Source organism: Tachypleus tridentatus, chromosome 4 (genome assembly GCF_004210375.1).
Source record: "Tachypleus tridentatus isolate NWPU-2018 chromosome 4, ASM421037v1, whole genome shotgun sequence".
In the NCBI taxonomy this organism is placed as follows: domain Eukaryota; kingdom Metazoa; phylum Arthropoda; class Merostomata; order Xiphosura; family Limulidae; genus Tachypleus; species Tachypleus tridentatus.
This window is the reverse complement of record NC_134828.1, coordinates 48,795,820-48,817,128: the sequence shown is the minus strand read 5'-3', so window position 1 is coordinate 48,817,128 and position 21,309 is coordinate 48,795,820. Positions and strand designations below refer to the sequence as shown.

At 30.1% G+C, this 21,309-nt stretch overlaps 1 protein-coding gene across 9 annotated transcripts in view; it reads left to right on the top strand.

The window, feature by feature from the left end:
* Positions 1–2,568: 2,568 nt before the first annotated feature.
* The window catches only part of LOC143249083 (fidgetin-like protein 1), a 51,886-nt gene continuing 33,145 nt past the window's right edge, over positions 2,569–21,309 (top strand). The window contains exons 1-8 of one of the 9 annotated variants that reach the window (XM_076498309.1): positions 2,571–3,106; positions 3,508–3,562; positions 4,236–4,460; positions 10,294–10,370; positions 11,213–11,266; positions 11,583–11,668; positions 13,052–13,520; positions 13,783–13,850. In XM_076498309.1, the coding sequence (XP_076354424.1) occupies positions 4,267–4,460; positions 10,294–10,370; positions 11,213–11,266; positions 11,583–11,668; positions 13,052–13,520; positions 13,783–13,850 (948 nt within the window). In that variant the 5' untranslated portion in view covers positions 2,571–3,106; positions 3,508–3,562; positions 4,236–4,266. Of the gene's footprint in view, positions 3,107–3,507; positions 3,563–4,105; positions 4,461–10,293; positions 10,371–11,212; positions 11,267–11,582; positions 11,669–13,051; positions 13,521–13,782; positions 13,851–21,309 lie in introns of all 9 variants that reach the window. The other 8 variants (XM_076498308.1, XM_076498312.1, XM_076498313.1 and 5 more) reach the window with 8 other exon arrangements.

Below are 21,309 nucleotides of genomic sequence, written 5' to 3'. Positions count from 1 at the left end.
GAATCTAATGGTGATAACTAACTAAAACAGAAATTCAATGAACACCAATTCTCCTCTCAGCATAGATTTACTATATCTCCAGAAGGTTCACTTGATGTAACTCCAGTGACTGTCCAGCTACATGATGGAAAAAAGAAGCAGCAGGAAGAATGCAAAAGAAGTCTAACCAAAATATTCAGAAGTTTACGATTCTTACTGCGTCAAGGTTTAGCATTACGTGAACATACTGATACGGAGGGGAACTTCCTGCAGTTAATAAAGCTCCTGGAAGAAGAAGATCCTGGGTTGACGGCCTACTTGTAAAATGCATGAAACAAGCCAGCAGGTGTTTTGTGAAGTGTTTCTTCTGATGAAAATTTTGCTTGTATGTCCAATATCCAGCTGCGAATGTGAACGCAGCTTTTTTGCATTAAGACGGTTGAAGACGTGGATAAGGTCAACTATGTCTCAGTGCCGCCTCAACCATGTAGCAGTTTGTCACACAAAGATGAGGTCGACAAGATAAATATAGAAGAGCTTTTGAAAGAATTTATAAACAGATTATCAAAAAGGAGGTCAAGTTTGGAAACATGTAGACTAGAGGACTAAACGAATCTTACTTCAATGAAAAGTATGAATAATTATGTGCTACATTGTATTGATGTGTAATTTTCAAGAGTTCGCAAAGACATTTTAATTATTTTTATCAAACAACATGAACAGTTTTTCAGTAGATATAAACTTATCAAGGGTAATTACTAATTATATTAATATTTGAAAACGTAATTCATGCAATGAAAGTTATTAGTAACCTTGTCAAGTATAATGGCCATCTTTTATACTGTGCAGTGTGCAGGAATAAATTCATGTGGCAGTTAACTTGTGACACATTTGTCTTTATTCTATTAACATTTTGAAAACTGTTCACAACACCTCACTTATACAAACCTACATGGAAACTTTGAAGCATCGTGGTAACAAGATTACTCTGTGACTGCATGTTTACAGCTTTCAGGCTCACGTAATCAGAGATTACCAATTTGCAAATTGAACAGTCCACATAAGTGGTTGCAAAAATCATCCTCCCCATCGGGTGTAAAAAATCTACGCCCCTTGCTTTGTGGCTTGTCACCACAAAGAAATCTCCTAAACCAACGCCGTGCTGTGTGTTCATTAGCTGTGCCATCACCAAATCCATGATTGATATCACGAGCTGCTCTCTGCCTTATTATGACTGCACTTGAACTCGTACAAGAAAATTACACGAAGATAAGTTTTATTCATGGTGAAAAAATCAATATAAAATAATTTAGTTTCTGAAATAAGAAAATTAAAGTGAGCTTGAAATGAACCAAACAATATATTGTATTATTCTGATAAATATATGATAATGCTTTTTTTTTCAGCCACTGAAAATCGAGTTCCAAATTTGCAAACGAAAATCCGACATTTCATATGCCTGATAGAATTCACCCAGCCTTTACATTTGAACTTGGACATTTAGTATTTAAAGTCAAATTCCAACCTTACTTAGTTTTCCATTTCTCAACATCTAACTTTGGCCTGCCCTGAGCAGAAATCTAGAACACCGTGATTTCAATTCTATTTCACCAGTTCTGATTTCAAATACGGATTTGCCAACAGTATTTGAAGCCTCCCAACTTTGATAGAGTGCATAGGATTTCTTGTAAATTGAAAAGCAAGAGGCCACTATAGATACTGTAAACACCAGGCATTCACAGACAGTAAAGAATATTATAAATAAGGGTGGGAGTGTTTGCTGAGTCAGTGAATCATTGCAGGGGCGTAGATTTTTTACACCCAATGGGAGGATGATTTTTTGCAACTACTTATGTGGACTGTTCAATTTGCAAATTGGTAATCTCTGATTACGTGAGCCTGAAAGCTGTAAACATGCAGTCACAGAGTAATCTTGTTACCACGATGCTTCAAAGTTTCCATGTAGGTTTGTATAAGTGAGGTGTTGTGAACAGTTTTCAAAATGTTAATAGAATAAAGACAAATGTGTCACAAGTTAACTGCCACATGAATTTATTCCTGCACACTGCACAGTATAAAAGATGGCCATTATACTTGACAAGGTTACTAATAACTTTCATTGCATGAATTACGTTTTCAAATATTAATATAATTAGTAATTACCCTTGATAAGTTTATATCTACTGAAAAACTGTTCATGTTGTTTGATAAAAATAATTAAAATGTCTTTGCGAACTCTTGAAAATTACACATCAATACAATGTAGCACATAATTATTCATACTTTTCATTGAAGTAAGATTCATTTGGTCCTCTAGTCTACATGTTCCCAAACTTGACCTCCTTTGTGATGATCTGTTTATGAATTCTATCATAAGCTCTTCTATATTTATCTTGTCGACCTCATCTTTGTGTGACAAACTGCCACATGAATGAGGCCTAATTATGTAATTCGATTAGTAAGAACACGAAAATCACAAGAACAGACACACAACTTGTAGGCCTGTGATGCAATAAAACAATTCAACAAATCAAACTGTAAGGGGGATGATTGTATGCACCATACCCCCCACCTAAAATGAATGGGGTATGTATCCCCCATCCCCCAGAATCTACGCCCCTGAGTGAATGATCTAGTGTTAATGTTTCCTGTCATATATAAGAGTTTTACTTTCATCCTATCACCTTTCCCCTCCAATCAATTATAGTCAACCGCAAATATAGAAACCAGTCAGTGATTAGTTGGCGGAGGGTGCTTTTGAGTACTTGCATTCATTCTGCTCTATCAATTCACAATTAGGAATTGTTTGAGCCCATAGCTCTTATGTAAATTTGCATGGTTATCCTAAACAAATATTTCAAATTTAATCAAATTCTCGTTAATTTGTATTTTAGTTTTCTCTGCTATATATATTAATCATTAATTAAAGTTTATGATAATAAGAACTTGCGTTAGTGGTGGTGTGTAGTTTAAGTTGTGTACATTATTCAACTTGAAATCCGAAAACTTAAACCTCGATGCTAATCGAAATTTAGTTTATTTTTATTCTATTAGTAGTAGTGCTAAGCATTTTCAACAAAACAAACAAACAACAGATTCCCACTCCTGGACTGGTCTTGCACATTTGGTAAGAAGTTAGTCTACACAAATTATGTAGACCATATAAAATATTGTATGAGTAACGTCATTTCATAATATTGTAAAGTGATTTTGTATTAGTAAATCATTTGTGATTATTTATAACACTCAATTTTGCCTGCTATTTAAATGCTTTTACTTGAAAGTTCAATTCTGTAGAGTGTAAGGCTATGATACATCTATTTTTAAAGGATCTATACAAAAATTAAGTTAATATTTGAAGTGTTTAAAATTGACATATTTTTAAAATTTCATTTCTATAAGTTAACAGTGAATAATTTTCATCGTAAAATTTTTATTGGTGCATATTAATTAAATGATTGGGAACAAATTGAAGAAAAATAGTGGATACTTTCTTCAAACAAGTATTAAAGCTATCTATTTGTATAGCATTTCACCATGTTATTGATGATGTCGCCTGAATTATCCTACTCTAGATATTGAGGTAAAGTGAGTAAGTCGCATTATTCACCTGTATATCACTTAAAAGTTGCTGATATTTATCTAAGTACATGTTTCTTAAAATGAATAAAAGAATTTTTATTGTTTGACATTTTAATTTCTAAAGACTGTCAGCTATACATAGTTGCCAGGTTTTGCAACAAAAACAAGTTCTGTGAGCTCTCAAAACAGTTAAGCTGTATACTTGTTTTAATTATGTTAATTAAACAATAAATAAAGCTTTTATGACAATTGGTCAATAAGAGACCACTTGGTCATTCAAGTCCATTGCTGCTGCACATCCTAAAGGAAAAGCAAAACTTAAGTGTATTTTTATTTTTCATGAAATTGTTAATTCCCCTTTTAAATTCATGTAAATTGCTAGTAGCAACTCATTCCATAAGTCTGTTACTGTTAGAAATATAAAACTAACCTAACAAGAGCGTACACTCTTTTACAGATTTTTATTGTTTTTCTAATAGTTTCAGAATATTGTGCAGAAAATATACATCTGTTGTTTATTAATAGTAATTTTTGGTTTTCACAGGATGGAATACCATTTGTTCATCTGATCTAGTAGAACAAGAGAAACTATTATATATGCCCAGTACTTCTGTAGAACCTTGCATGTACTGTTAAGTAAAATTTAAAATTTTCAGTGAGCTTTTGTTTTTCAGTCTTACTTCCAAATGTTCATAAGTCAGTATCATGGAAGGTGCAGAAAAGCCAGATATTGAATTAGAGGAAATTTTAAATGACAATGACTTGCTGTGGTATTGGCAAAAATTGTGGTTTTCTAAGGAACAGCCACCATTGTTAGACAAATTAAGCAAGAATGCATACATTGCTGATGTTTGGAGATCTTTGATCAATCAAATTGATTTTGCATGGGAAGACAAAAGGTAAGTTTCTTTTGTTTTTAAATCTGTAAGATATGTTGAAATAGTTTAGAGATAATTACCTCCTTTATCTTGTAATCAGTATTTCTATAATTGCACCATAAATGTTTATTTGTTTTGCTTGTAACAGAGCACTATTTCAGTGGCTTAAGTGGCATATAACATTTAAGGCAAACAAAATGTCTGTTTTTCCATTAAGGATTTCTCATACACTAAATAAAAAAAGAAAAAAGAACTTAAGAAGCTGATTAAAAGAAGTAAGTAATAACAAACTTAAAGCCAACATTTATCATTTATTTATCAAATGTTCTTCTAAATTTTATATAAAATCCATCGCATTTAAAGTAACCCATTCCAAAGATTAACCATCCAGTTAACAAAATAAAACTTAGTTAAGATGACTCGTACCCTATCATATTATTGAATGGATTTCCATCTGTATTCAACATGTGATCTAAGTTATGATAATCCAAGTACAGTATATTGTACTTGTTAATTAATTGCTTTGTTTCATTGTACAAATCTATGATTAAGCCTCATTTAGAGTATTTAACTTTAATTTTTTTGCTTTAAGAAAGGACCCAGTAGTGACTAATTGATAAGATAGAAGGCTTATGAAACTAAAAATTGGGTTTTGACATTTGCTGTGGGTAAAGCATATATACTCCATTGTGTAGCTTTTGTGCTTAACATCAGACAATTCAATCCAACAGTCTTTCAAAAGGAAATTAATTTTTTAAAAATGGTTCAAAATTAAAGTAAGGTTATAGAATGAATCCTGGAATGGAGGTCTGTCATATTAGTATAGGTTAAGGACATCATGTTCTTAAAATTATTTTCATTTTATAAAAGAAGGGTTAGGGTTTTGTTTGAAGTGTTGAAAATTATAAAAGGAATAGGTAAGATTTATGCACCATATTGTTTTGTATTAAATTTAAGATTGATTAGATTAGGAGATGTGGATTTGAATAGTCTTATACTGTTCAATTAGGGATGGCTAGTGCAGATATCACTTATGTAACTTTGATGAAATTCAAAACAAACAAACAAATAGGGTTTTCTGCCTTTGAAATAGATTGTGTTCAAATGTGGCAGTTGCTTTAGGATTGGAAGAGTTCAATGGTTTTGTTTGAAGTGTAGAAAATTATAAAATGAATAGCTAAGATTCATGAACCATATTGTTTTGTATTAAATGTAAGATTGATTAGACTAGTAGATCTGCATTTAAGATTTGGCTAGATAAAAGTTGTCTACAAATTATGTAACTTTATTTTTAAAAATTAAGTACGTCACACCAAACATGCTTGTCCTTTCATCCTTGGGAGCATTATAATGTGATGATAAATCCCACTCTTCATTGGTAAAAGAGTAGCCCAGTAGTTGGTGGTGGGTGATGATGACTTGTTGAATAGTCTTATACTGTTCAATTAGGGATGGCTAGTGCAGATATCTCTTATGTAACTTTGCATGAAATTCAAAACAAACAAACAAATAGGGTTTTCTGCCTTTGAAATAGATTATGTTCAGATGTGGAAGTTGCTTTAGGATTGGAAGAGTTCAATGAAAAAGTTTGAAGTATATTTGAGGAGTTAGGACTGGATATAAGCAACTTGGTATTTGAAGAAATGAATGGGAAGCTATTGTGGGGATAAAATGTTGTCCATTAAGTGTTACATTAAATGTCAATTTCTCTGCCTCTTTGAAGATGCGATTTTTAAAATGTGGCGTATATGACATATCTTTTAAGAATAGAAATAATTTTTGCATGGAACACAGTATTTTTATGGAAATGTTTATGTTAGAGAAATGTATGAACAATTTAAGGTTCCATTATTATTATTATATAAGTTTATTGCTTTTCTGTAATGTAACTGTACTTTTTACTGCTATTTCAAGTAATGTTTTCAATGTCTTTGTTTGGATGTTAGCAAGGAGGCACATAATGTTAAGATCAAAAGTTTATAAAAGTTGGCCTAAAACGTTCTAAATGATGCCAGGAAACTCTAGAAATTTCAATAACTATTTAGAAGTGACAAAGCATTTATAAATACAAGAATCAGTGAACCATTGAGACAGTTTCTTGAGTTGGTGGAGTACCAGTCATTTAGTGAATATTTGGATTAGTGTTAGTTGTTGCAAGTAAGCTTATTTTTGCATTACTTCCACAAATGAAGTATTTTGGTTTTAACATCATTTGTAAACATGGGCCTAAAAGTTGCAACAATGTTGTACAACCACAAGTGAAGGTAGCATGTATAAATGATAAGGAAAAGTATAAACTAATTTATTGTTACAATCTTGGCCTTATTTTCAAGTAATGATTTAAAATAACCATTCCAACAAAAAGATGTTACATCATTTGTGTCAGAAGTGAAATTATTGGTGAAAATAAAATAGAACTTTTGAATGTATTTATTTCAATTCTTTAAGTTGATGACTACAGGATCAAGCAATAAGGTCAAAGCATTAATGGAGATGATGGAATAGTTTTAAAGTATTAAAAATGAGTCAAGAAAAAAGACAGAAAATAAAATAAACAAGATAGAAATTACTGTGTTATTCCATTACGAGACTAAAATAAGTATTGCACTGAAATATATACTTTGCAAGCATAAATATGTGAAATCATTAAAATTGTATCTTTTAATTGTTAAATTGTGAATGTAAAAATGGTATCAGAGGTTGTGCTAGCCTTAGAAAATATTTTTTCTAACATATGCTTTTTAAAATTGTTTTTTCAACTGCAATATCTACTATTTTTTATATATTGTAACAAAATAGTTAATTTCCTGTTTTGGTTAGTACACTACTCAATCTGTGGTTTGAGTTTGAATCCCATCACTGAATATAGTTGCATTTTTAGCTATGTGGGTGTTATCACATGGCAGTCAATTCCACTTTTTATTCATAGAGTAGCCCAAGAGTGTGCAGTGGGTATTGTTGGCTATCTGCCTTCTATCTAGTCTATAATTAGTGCAGGTAGTTCTTTAATAGCTTTGTGCTAAATTAAACATACATACACAACAGTTTCTGATTTAATATTATTTCAGATTAAGGTAACATGCAAACACTAATGAGTCATTTGCAGTGCCATTGCCTAACACTTAAAATCCATGCATATACACAATGGTACATAAGATACTGGATACAGGATGTTATTGAAGCTGCACATTTAAATTATGAATTATTGGATGTTAGAAATGCTGAAAGATTTATTATTTTTAAGCCACCTGTTGCAACAATACTTTGTACACTTTGTCTGACAATTTAGTATCATTTCACTTTCACATGTATTAAACAGGATTACTAGGATGTTGAAGCCCTAAGTATAGTATCTGTAACCACTAGGTTACTCAAATGCTTTGTAACCATCTAAGGAAAACAAATATCATTATTCACTTACTGGGCAAATGCATACTTAGCCAGAGCAAAAACCTAGTATTTTAACTATTCTTAAAGTAGTATAAATTTAAAGGCAAACAACATAAGTATTAGAGTGCTACTATAATGTACAGTCTACAAAGATATTTACATTATAGCATGCAATCTTCACAGATACTATCATTATCACTTTTTTAATGATTCACTAAAACATAATTTCTTGCTAAATGATTTATATTTATCCACATTTTTGTTCAGTAAATAATTTACCAATATTTTCCCCCAAAATTTTATGTAATGGTAGCCTATACTTTATTAGTTTAAAAGCATTATTTATAATAACTGGTGCCAACTGCAAATAAGTGAAAGTTAAAAAGTGATGATGATGATACTATCTGTGTTAACTGCAGGCTATGGTGTAAATATCTTTGTAGACAGCACTCTACAGCAGCACCAATATTAGAGTAACTTCAGTTTTGTAAAGTAAATTTTTTTCGTAATTATAACTTTATCTTTACTTTTGGATAATGAATGGTGAGAATAAAACTCAAAAGTCTATTCAAATCATGTAGAACTATTGTGTTAACAACACTTTAATCTGTCCATCCTGTTTGCTGTGAAGTTTTGCTTTTACAATGTTGGTATGACATGTGTCAACCATCAACTTTTTAAAAAGTTAACTATGTAATACTGTTTTTGGTAACCAAAGTTTCAGTATTTGTTTACATAAAGAAAAGAAGCTTCTGTAATAATAATATAGTACTATAGATTAATCAGTGTTGAGTGTGTAGTCCTGATGTGATTTAAACAAGTCAAAGTTAAAAATAAAAATATGTATTTTGTGATATAAAAGACAATTAATTTAGCTTTGCATTACAAGGTTTAAAGCAATAGGAAATAAGTAATAAGAAAAATCAGGTAACTTTAGTTTTATTGTGGTGACAACTATATTTAAATTCTTAGCTGGAGGCATGGTCTAATGATATGCTAATTTGGTCCTTGTTACTGAACTATTGCTTTTGGATGTATACATACATGCCAATTTTTTGTACTTTTTATTTTTTAAAAGTAGATGCTTAGACCAGTGAAAAAATTTAAACCTTGCATTACATAAAAACACTTAACACTTAGTAATTTGAATCAGTAGATCTTGTTACATCTGTGTTTAAGAAGTACAGTGCTCTAATTTTTGTTTTATTAAAATTTCAAATTTTTTGTTAATGCATTCTTTGAATATGTCATAAATGTGAATTATAAAAACACTTCATGTCACATTTTGATAGCTTCATTGGCAACATACAAATTGTTGCCTATCATACATAGTGTTGATATATGTGCTGCCTGATTATATTTCAGCACTTAAGCAAACCAGAAGTAAGAAGAGGAATAAAAATGAAGCTTATAGAAATCAAAATGGAATATATAATATTCTGCCAAATTAATTTATTAAAGTAAATTATCTTAGTAACTAGCAATGACAAAGAAATAAACTTGCACAAAAATAGATAGGTGTGATGACATAATATGTAAATATCAGCAAAATGTGAATAAAAAGAAAGAAAGGAAAATTATTCTTTATTGTTTTGACATGTATCATTTAGAAAAACTAAACCCTCTTAGTTTTAAGTATGTTTGGACTGAATTAAATTTTCTGGATTTGCTTTCATAAAGCAAAAATTACAACTCATAACTAGTTTATTGTGTTTGCAGTCTTCTAATTAAAACCATTTGGTCAGAATGTTATGTAAATATCAGCAAAATGTGAATAAAAGGAAAGAAAGGAAAATTATTCTTTATTGTTTTGACATGTATCATTTAGAAAAACTAAACCCTCTTAGTTTTAAGTATGTTTGGACTGAATTAAATTTTCTGGATTTGCTTTCATAAAGCAAAAATTACAACTCATAACTAGTTTATTGTGTTTGCAGTCTTCTAATTAAAACCATTTGGTCAGAATGTTATTTTAGTTCATTACAAATATATTATTTGATAATGTTTGAATGAGTGTGGGGGTTACCTGCACATTTTTGCTGTGGGGAATATCACAGCAATTTTGAGAATTTTTCAATGTTTAATGAAACTAAAATTCTAAAGTTGTATTTGATTCATATGGATATTTTGAGAATGTGAGGGAACAACTTTGGATTTATCTACAATGGTAATATGAGAAACCCTAATTTTGATTAGTTGAGTATTTTTAAGTGTCATGACACTAACTGATTAAGCTGAAGAAACTTGAACTAATTGAAAACTAAGTAAAAGTACATAGGATTTCTTGATAGATGAAATTATTTAAAATGATAATCAGAAAATAGTTAAATATTTATGTGACTGATTTAATTTTGTTTTGATTATATTGATTGAATTAATTGTCTAGCTCTGATTCTCATTATGAACTTACACAGTGAATGCTTTTATTATATTTGTGTGGTTTTGATGTGCATAATCCTTTCAGAATTTCATCAGCTTGTGCTGGAATTCTTTTTAAAGATTATCTGGAAAAGTATGCTGAAACTGTAGATGATCAAAATGGTATGTAATTATGTCAACAGATATTATTTAGATTGCAATTAGAAGCACAGTAATCTTGTGTTTGGAATTCAGTTGTTTTTGTTTTCAAGATTGAGTTAATTTGGGTTTTCATCAAGTTTATTTTAGGTATTTTAGATAATTTGGGAAGAAAACAAATCATAAAAATATTTGAATGAACAGTGCTTCTTCAGGTAATACAAATTAGACCAGTATAAACATTTAATAATTTACTGTGTATTAAAAAATGGGAAAATCTAGTTTAAGATTTAAAATAATATACAAATCTAATATTATTAGTTATAATGAATGTAGACTTTAAGAATACTAATCAGTAAATCATTAAGATAATATTTTAGGAAATGTAATTTTGACTCAAATTATCAATGAGTGCATATGGACTACTGGATGAAATTTGTTTTCTTTTTTTGCATTGAATGTTGTGACAAACAAAAGTGTGCTATATGTTGGACTGTGCGGGCACCACAATTAGCAAAGTATCAGTGATGACTTTTGGGTGTATAAAATATATGCACTTTTCTGCATTTAGTATACCACCTCAATATAAATTAGTTTTATGAATATGATATCTAAACATCATATCAGTTTGAATTTATATAAGCATTTAGTTTTCTTGAAAAGACAATAAAATCTTTATGAACAAACAAGCTATATTTTCATTTAAAAATAATAAATTATCTATAATCATAATAGTTTTAAAATTATGAATTGAAAATATTCCAATATTATTAAGTTTGGTTATTCTCCTAAAGTAGGAAGTGAATAATTTAAAATTTTATTTATTGTTGTATTACTGTTTTACTTAGTTTCTTTAAATTCTTTAGGACTGAACAATTTTGCTGAAGGTGCCCTAGCTGTAGTTTCTCAGAAAAATATAGGTAGAGTAACTATTCTGTTTATTCTTAATCAAAATATTGTATATAAAAATGAAAATTAAAAATTATTAGCAAATAGTGCTCAGCATTGGTTTTATACTGACAATTGTTTTGTGCATTTACATAATACTGAAACATGAGTATATTGTTCTGAAGTGTTGTGTTTTGCTATTGCAGTTAAATATCTAAAGTTTCATTTGTTTGTTGTTTTTTTTTTCTGGCTAAGTGGAAGTTTATATTAACAAGCTATTACATCATTAAACAAACAAAGCAATTTACTCATTCTTAGTCTTAGTTAAGTTGCTCTTTTAACATCTAGATGGCAAGTTGTGGAAATCATCCTTGGAAATGCTGGCTAATAATAAACTTCAAGAGTTGGTAAAAACATTATCATCTCCATCTTGGGTAAATGTTGTTTTTTCAGCCTTCTAATACTGAGCAGTGATAGTTTTTAAATATTTTAATGTTTTTTTTATGTATTAAGACTGTGTAAATTTACTCTGAAAGGTCTGTTTTTATTTTATATTTAAAAGTTATGCCTAATATGATCCAAGTATATCTCTAATAGGGAGTAAGGAGTTTCAATAACTAGTCTCTAGTTAGACCACTAAAAATGAATTTAAACTTGCAAGAATTGTTACATTGAATGGTTCCTGAGAAATAAGTACAGATAAGTCTGTTCATGATTAAAGTATATTTTATGTTGATAAGGATATGTTTCTATTTATTTACTAGTAAATAAACTCATGCTTTACATGAGTTTATGTATGTATGCTGTATGATTACTGAAACATTGTTTAGAAACAAAAACATGAGGTATTAAATATAAATGGGATTGAATCCTATTCCTCGTACATATAAAGCTTGTGCTGTGCTATTTGAGCCAAAACCCAAAGATGTTTTTCATGTATTTCCATACTGTATATATGAAAATTGTATATATTTTGAATAATGCTGCTGTTGTAGTATGTAGTTGGGCATGAATGAAACCAAAATGTACTGAGCAGAATATGGAGTTAGGTTTAAAGTGTGTAAAAACACGGAATGACTATAAACAAAATACGTCTGTGTACTGCATCTTTTGTATAAACATCTTGTCTATGTGCAAAACTCTAATTTTTGACTAAGATTTTGAGATTTGTTCATGATTGAAGGGCTGATAAAGTGGCACTAGATGTTGAAAGTATAGTTTCAAGAAGTGTAAAAATCAACTGTTTTTGCTTGCTGCTATTTGACATATTTTTCTGATTTTCCATAGTGGTATCAGCTCTTTTTTCTTATTACTTTCTCATTGAGTATTAACATAGTGTCAGGTTCACTACCACCAATAATGAAAATGGTGTAATATTGTATTTCCCTAGTTAGTAAATTTTGTTCTTCATGTACAAAGAGTATTTAAACTGTCAGTCTAATTGTAAGTTTTAAGGCATCTGTTGGAACTTGTATTGGTATGTAATGGCATTGCATTGTTTATAAGCTGCAGAATTAACAGCAGAAAATTAATTTAATGTTTGTTTATGTTACTGAAGTAATTGTTTTTAAGTTTATGTTATAAATATCATAGTTTTGTGCTTGTGTAGAACTATTACATATATCCCCTTGTGGAACAGTGGTTAGACTTTACATTTATATTGCTAAAACCAAGGATTTGATTCTCCTTGGTGGACAAAACAGATGGGTGGCATTGCTATAAGAAGACACTATTACACATAAGCACAGACTGACACACATTGCTCTTTTAATTACATAAATTTTTCATTTATATCTATAGACCCTTTTTTCTTTTAGAGACCTTCAGAGTCTGACTTATCACAATTAGCAAATGCTTTTGCTAGACATCAGATACAAGAATCAGGGAAAGAATATTTCCTGAAACAGACTGTATTTTCATCAAGAAACATCTGTAAGCCATTAACCGAACTAGGTCTGAATGAAACTGAAAAATGTTATTGTGGTTCAAGCAGTGCTGAAAATCATTCTTTAGAAACACCTTTCATCCATCAGTTTAAGAATGATCAAGAATCTTCATCCAGTCAGAATTTTGTAAGCCAGAAAAACAACTTTTCTAAACCAGTTGACATTAACTATTGTAGTGAAAAAGCTCTGCCAGTAGAAAATCAGACAACAGTTGAACAAGGATGGAAGCAGCTTTCTTCTGATATTAGATACACACATTGCATCTCATCAAAGGCTGATAGCTTTGGAGGATGTAGTTCTGGGTCTATTGGTAGTCTGAAACAAAAAGAATCAGATCATGGTAGGTTATGTTATGAATGACAAATATTTAGCAAAAAAGACTAAGTAATAAATACTTTTTTAACTTGTCAGAAAACAATGATAAAAATCAATATTACAAATTACTATAGATCAACATACCTTTTGTATGTATTAGAGTAAAAGGTCTAAAATTGACTTAAAATGAATGAATGTCTTTTCAAACTTTCTATTGGATTAATGCAAGGAGATTTTTAAAACATGAATTGTATCTATTATAATTCACTGAGGATTTATTTTTCTAGTACGTGTTGAGAACCTTTCAGAATTTCAAGAAGTTTCTAATTCCTTTAGAACAGCAAGAGAACAGTTGGTAAGAGTTTTCTAATTAGATATGTAAAAACAGGTAATTTATTAAGGCTTAAATTATTTTATTTAGAATATCTATCTTGATGATATGTAAAAACACGTAATAAACATTATGCAAGTGTATGCTTTTTTTCTATCCTTTCTTTTGTTCCCATATAATCAAGATAGATATTCTAAATAAAATAATTTAATCCTTCATTTACAGGTGAGGGTCAAAGTGCATGTCATAACTGTTTATTGGATTAAATTAAAAATTTAATTAAATACTGCTATTATCAATCTATATCAATTTTCTTTACATCAAATGTAGTTCATAATTCTATTTTTAATATTGCTTAATTTCTAATTTCTTGATTTCAAAAGAAGTTATCTAAAGTTCACAATCTTAATTTCTCTGTATCATAGATACTTTGTTTCAAATTATCTTTAGATTTTTTTTCTACCACTCAATTATTGTACGAGTTTAGAACAGACTAAACGGTTATACTAGAGATATTGCTGTGCCATAAATTTCTAGCATTCAAGCTTCTTTTTTTTACTGAGGTATTAACAAGAAAGTCAAACCCGGATGCCACACCCCCTCATGTTGCATTCTGTCTTTCAGAATTGTCAGCAGCTCTCTCTGGCATTTGCTTTTGGAATATTCATAAGCAACAGAAAGAGAATTTACAAATTTACTTAATTTCCGAGACTAGTTCATTTTGAAAAATTCATCTTCTAATGTAACAAACAGGCAACAAGCAACTATTGAGTCCTTAAAATTTACCAGTGTATCACCATTTCTAAAGAAAAATCATATATTAAGCTCATTGATAGACATTTTAACAGCTTCCATAGGTCAAAGAAACCAGTAAAGGTCAGTGAACTTTATACTTTGTGTTCCCAGGAAACATCAGGGAATTTCATTTTAAGGACCAAAACTGTAAAAAGTGCTGAATTTCACTTGATTCAATGATGCTTCCAAGAGATGGACAGAGAAGAAAATTAACTACTATCAACACCAGAATTTGTATATAGGCTAATAGTGGTATAGTTATTAGATCAATATATGTATTTTATGCATTTGTGTTGTTTAATCTACATCAGTACTTTTGTTTAACAATAGTTGTGAATTGTGAAAGTAAGCATAATAAATTAAACAAACAGCAGTTTGATTCCTATCTAAATGGAGTGTAAGGGCTTGTCTTGTCTTCATAAATATTGTGGAGAATCAATTTACTATAGCCTAAAAGCCCTTAATAAATCACAATTCAGAGTTGGGCTGTTTCTGTTTAATAAAAGGTATTTTCATGTTACAAATTTTTGTGTTAGTAAAACAGTATCTATGTTAGTAGTCACAAAATATACCATGATATACCCTGGGTATATTACATCATTGACATATTTGTATAGGAAAGATTTGAAAGATGTCAATAAGAAATCATTTGATTATCTTAGGAAAGCCTAACAGTTCACATTCAATGATAGAACAAAATCTACACAGTTTTAATGAGTTTTACTTGTTATTTCGTATCTGTACTTGTATTTATTGAATTAATTATCAAGAATGCCTATAGTACACAATTGCATTTAGCAGTTGCTTTTACCAGATGTCAGATACAAGAATCATGGAAAGAATATTTCCTGAAAGAGGCTTACTCTTGGGATGGAATCATTGATAGGCAATTTCTCCAAGAGTCTGGTAGAATATTACCAGTGACATTTAAGAAAAACCTATATGAAACAGAAGATGGATGGCGTGGCAATATATAATATCAGTAATTTGGAGATGACAACAAGTTAACCCTTTTGCAATGAGTGACCATTTGTTTCAACATAAGCTCGGTAAATGCGACTGACCACATGACCTTTGTGTTAGTTCAAAGTCTTTATAGATTTGGCACTGTTAATTTAATATATTGTGTATATCTTCCATATGTTGCAGTCTTTTAATGAATGTTATGTCTTTCACAAAAAATATCGTGTGTGTCTATATATAAGTGAAGTATTTTATTCAACTAAAAAAAAGATTTGTTCTTGAATACATCAAGTATTTGTTTTCAGTAATCCACGTGCAAAGTGATTTTCATGATAACATTAAAACTAAATCATCTCAAGAATTTATAATTTCATTTCTGCAATTTCAAAACCTCCTAAATACATTTCAAATGTTTGTTTTCAGTAAAATTTTATACTTTTATTTTACATTCTATACTGTAATTTTATACTTGGTGGTCAATTTGACTGATTGTGTAACCACCAAAACAAATCAAAATTACCCTTTTGTCTTTCCAGAATGACTTAAAATGTAACATGAAACTACACAAGTTTATCCTATATAGCTTTAAACTTGTAACAGTGTACATCTATTTATAAATATATTTTATTGTTTCATTATCCTTTTGATTGCTCTTTGAACCATATCTAACTATTATTTGTGTCATTATAAGTTGTAAATCATTTGGAGAATGTGCATCTCATGTTATACTGCTGAATTATCTTACACATTAGCTCCTCTGAGCTGCTCATGTGCTTGTTTCGTAAAATATATTATTATATTACCCTGTAATTTACTTTAAATAAGCTAATTAAATCCCTATTTTTACATTTTAGTTACTTTTATAATAATAAATAATAAACATAAAAGTCAAAAATTAAAGTATTCATTAAAGTTATCCTTATTTGCTGTTGATTATTGATGACACTTAAGCCTTCTTTTTTATATACTGTTGGTAGTTGTGCATTAAATAATTGTTATCTAATTGAATAATACACCAAAGAACATGCAAAAAATAATCAATTTTTCTGGCTTTCTGTGTGGTAAGAGCAACTAAAAATGCATCCAAAATTGTGGTTTGTCTGAGCAGTGATGATTTTATAGAGTAATTTACATTTAATTTCATAGTTACTGGAGGGGTGGTAAATAAAATAGAGAAGAGAAGATTCCTGGAGAAAATGTGTCATTTGTCACACTTGGAAAAATTAAGTTTTTTTGTTTTTTTTTTAATACTGCCTTATAGAATTTAGATGTTGAAAATTATATACTTTAAAATATGGATTATTAGCTAAGATTTTATGCTATACTAATTAGTATAACATAAACAGGAGATAGTTTGATAAAATCTTAAATGTAAGATACTTAAACCTTAGGTTATTTGCAGTAAAGGATACCTGTGGTGATAGGTTTAAACACTTCCGTGCAAGTCACCATGTTACATTCAAAATTTAATTAAACACTTTTACTCATAATTTATGTGAATAAAATTAATATTATAATGTGGGTTTTGATTTGAAGTTTCATTCTATATAAGTTTTAAGTCCATTATTTCAAAATAAATCTTTAAAAAACTAAAAACTTCAGATGTATTGTCAGGTGACAAACGAGCTATAAAAAATCTCTACTTTGGCTCTGTAGTTTCAATGATACTGTGGTAGTTGAGAAGAGTTACATCTAGTAAATAAGATACTTGTATAAGTTTTTGACTTGCACATTTCTAAGTTCCCTGAATGAATACAGTTAAAGCAAGTAAGAAATTTTTTCAACCCCGACAGGTACCATGCTCACTTTCAACAGCTTTATAGCTTACATGTAGATGATACCTACACGTGTACAGTTTTCACAAAGAGCTCGTTTTACACTATAATCTAACAATAGTAGCTTTTAAATTGGTGCTCAGTTGTCAACACAGACTACATTTAAATGACAAGTATTATTGGCTGCTTGATCGACCATAGCAATTACAGTTGTTTCTTACTTATGTTATATTTACAGATACAGGTTAAGTTGTATTTAGGTACTACTACTATATTTTGATTAATTATATTTTAGTTATGTTTTTAAAATGAATAACTGAAAGGTTTAAACATACATCATACTTTACATGAATTTACAAGGCTATGATATTAGGCAGAGACATTGTAATATGCCTTGAGGACACCATTGACTTGTGTCAAGGTGAAAAATAAATGGTAAATGATGAGAAAGAAAAATAAAGCATTAAAAATTAAGTGTGTGGGAAAAGGAAAAGACCCAAAAATTTAACAAAAAATTAAAAGGTATGTATTTTTTTCTATTTCCTAATTTTAATCATTTCATTGCATTGTAGGTTACTGTAGGATAATAGCTAATGTTAGTGAAAATAGAAATAAAATATAAATATTTACTGTGAAAAAATCTTTTGATACTTGTTTAGAATGTTATAGAGGTTATTCAAATGAAATATGAAAAGTATAAAATGAAGGAAATTATTTTTAAACTTAAAATGAAAAATTAACTTGCAGTTGACTATTTTAACAGGTCGAGTGCAAATAACAACTATAGGTAAATAATTTATTAAAAAGATAATTATAATGTTATTCTTTGTGTACAAATTACTTAAGTTTGCCAAAATCCCAAGTTTTTGCTAATCCTGCAGATTTACCATACATTTTTTGCATAAGTGTCCTTCCCTCATCAAATTGATGCAAAGTGCTTGAGCCCATTGCTGAAAATGTTAACGGAAAAAATTATTTAGGAAAGACTTGAAAGATGTCAAAACAAAAACTGATGGTTTTATTATTTTAGTAAAGCCTGCCAGTTCAGCAATAGAACAAATGTATTGACTAAGCAATGCCTGTAGCACACACGATCTTGATGCATAATACATTTTTTGCTAGAATCATTGTCAGGCAATCTCCCCAAGAGATATGTATCATGTGGCACTGCTTCAAATTGCCTTTAGAATTTTTTCTACCACTCTATGACCTTCTGAGTTTGGCAGAAACTAATTACTTGTACAGAAGAGTACAACTAGTAAGATTTTTCTTATTAGGTGTAAGAAAGATAATGAAAACAAATGCATGCTTTTTTTTTATCCTTTTTTGAAAGTAATGGCTTTCAGACTTCATTATACTCTTGAGATTGAGATATTGATTTTATGGAAATTGCATAGGGTCAATTTTTTTTTTATTGTGTCTTAATGCAAGGGCCATACCAGGATAAATAATTGTGAATACTTTCAGTAAAAGTTTTCATTAGTATCAGCTTATATCTAATAAACAACATTCTATTTGCCTAATAATCTGTAACTTAATGTATCACATTAACATGTTAGGAAAAATTATTTTTTGCAGTGCTATCAATACTCACTTATTGTGAGACTCATGCCTCTGGATCGTTATCATGCTTACATTAATAAAAAATATTGTGTGTTGATCAAAATAACATCTGCCTATAATGTATTTTAATTGGTTAACAAGCTGTATCCAGGCCAAATTCATCATCACATCGATCTATCAAATGCATCAGATTATGTCATTTTGCTTTATTGCATAAATTATTTTGTGAGAGAGCATGCCCCCAAACCTTTAGAAGGTAACTGCCTTTGTTTCTCATAGCACTTTATATCATGCTCTTCTTTTGAGTCCATCATTTATTTTAGATGTACTGCTTCAAGACCTCTTGAATGATTTCTGGTCTGTCAGTGCAAGTATCTTCAAGGATAATCTCCATTTTTCACCTCTTAATGTCATGGTGGGTTATTTGATCCTACGTGACCATTTTCCCCCATCTTACCTTTACTTGCATCTGTTTTCAGTTCTCCTGTCTGTGTTCACTTGTGCTTATGTATATGATTTTTCATATTCAAGGTGAGTGTAGCACAGATAGCACTTTGTGTTGGCTTTGTGCTTGATGCAAAACAGTCTTACAACCACACCTTTCCACTGCCTCTGTTCTGGTGGTGCAGTTATGGATACTTGATCCATTTTTGACATTTTGTTTTCAACTTTGAAATTCCTCTTTTTATATCCTCAAGATGGTGACTACTTGTGAATTTCCATCATGTTCCATCTCTTTTGTCTAGTGTTCTTATAATGATCCTTTCAGATACCATTGCTATTTCTTCTTTCCCCCAAAGGGGAAGCATTCACTTCTGGAACTTCTGTTTTCATGGCTCTGGATTTTATCTTTTGGGCCCATGACTCCCACATTCAGTTACCAGTCTATCATGTGTCAAAATCTCAAGCTCTAGTGGCAGATCAATTATCTTGCCTGACATTGAACCTTTTCTACAATGTGTTTTCTTCATCCTATGTTTTTATAATGGATTTTCTTACAATGTTGTATCCTATCATTACTGCCTTTTCACCTCTTATCCCTTGCTTTCACTCATTTGGTATCCAGTCCCAGACAATATTCAATCAATGTCCTTTGTATGAGATCTTTCAGTTGGGGTTGTTGACAACTCATGACATTGGAGCTTTCAACTACCATAACCTGTTGCAGTTTTCTGATTTTGAGGGTTTTTTCTTTTCAGATCTCAATACCACCTTATTCACTATATGCTGCTCCTTAGGAAATATTTACCTAATTTCTCTGTCTAGCTGGGGAGTGTGGAAAGAGTTAAGCCCATCTGTAACTTATTGATGTCTACTGTTGAAATGTCATTTTCTGCAAGACTGCTTTGGCAATGTCTGTATAATATGCATTTTAAGATAAAAATTGACAGCACCAGGTGTGTGCCTGCCCCCACATCTAGCTTGGGCTTGCTGATTTTTGTCCAAATACATTAAGGAAAAAAAATTATTAATGCATGGACTGGATTTCAGTCTTATTTCCTAGAAATAATTTCAGAGCAACTCAAAAAAACAAAACAAAAAAAAAAACAACACAAGAAACATTACAATATTGGTATCAGAAGTTCAGTTCTTTTGGAAACAACAAAATGGAATTTTGAACATACTTCAAATTGAATTTAAATCTTTAAAATTATGATCACAAGGTCAAGAAGTGAGGTCCAAGCATTATTGGATATGTTGAAATTATTTAAAGAAGAGCAAGAAGTAAAAGACTCAAAATTAAAAGAATAATGTAGAAAATTAAAAGCAATTTACAGAATATTAAAAAGTTCACAAACTATGAGCAAGATTACACAAAATTAGAAGAAGAGGGCAGAAATTTAAGAGAGGAGTGAAAAGGGAGAAAATATTTAAAGAATTAGTTAAAAATAAATCTGAATTCAAGATCAATGAAGCTATTGCAGTTATACAGAGATTACAACAGTAAGATGTCAGATATTGCAGTTATACAGAGATTACAACAGTAAGATGTCAGAAGTAGGAGAAGGGATTGAAAAAGTTAAAAATTAAGTACATAAAGACATCTGCGAAATACAAATAGATTATAACAGCAAGATCATGGAAGTAGAAAAGATTATCAATAACAGGAAAATCATTTGGAAAATAAAATGATAAATGGAAAGATTAAAACAGCCACTTCTCTTCCTGCATCTTCACAAGAACTCAAACCTAAAACCTCATTCACTGCAAAATATGGAATAGGTGAGTCTTTTTTGGTTTACATGGTTACACCTGTTGTTACTACTAATGTGACTTTTTTGATTGCAGGATCTTTCCTGATCACTACTGCTGTGCTACAGCCAATCCCAGTTTCAGAATTTAGCTGGCTAATTTAACATTGGCTAATCAAGAAACTGATGCACTGT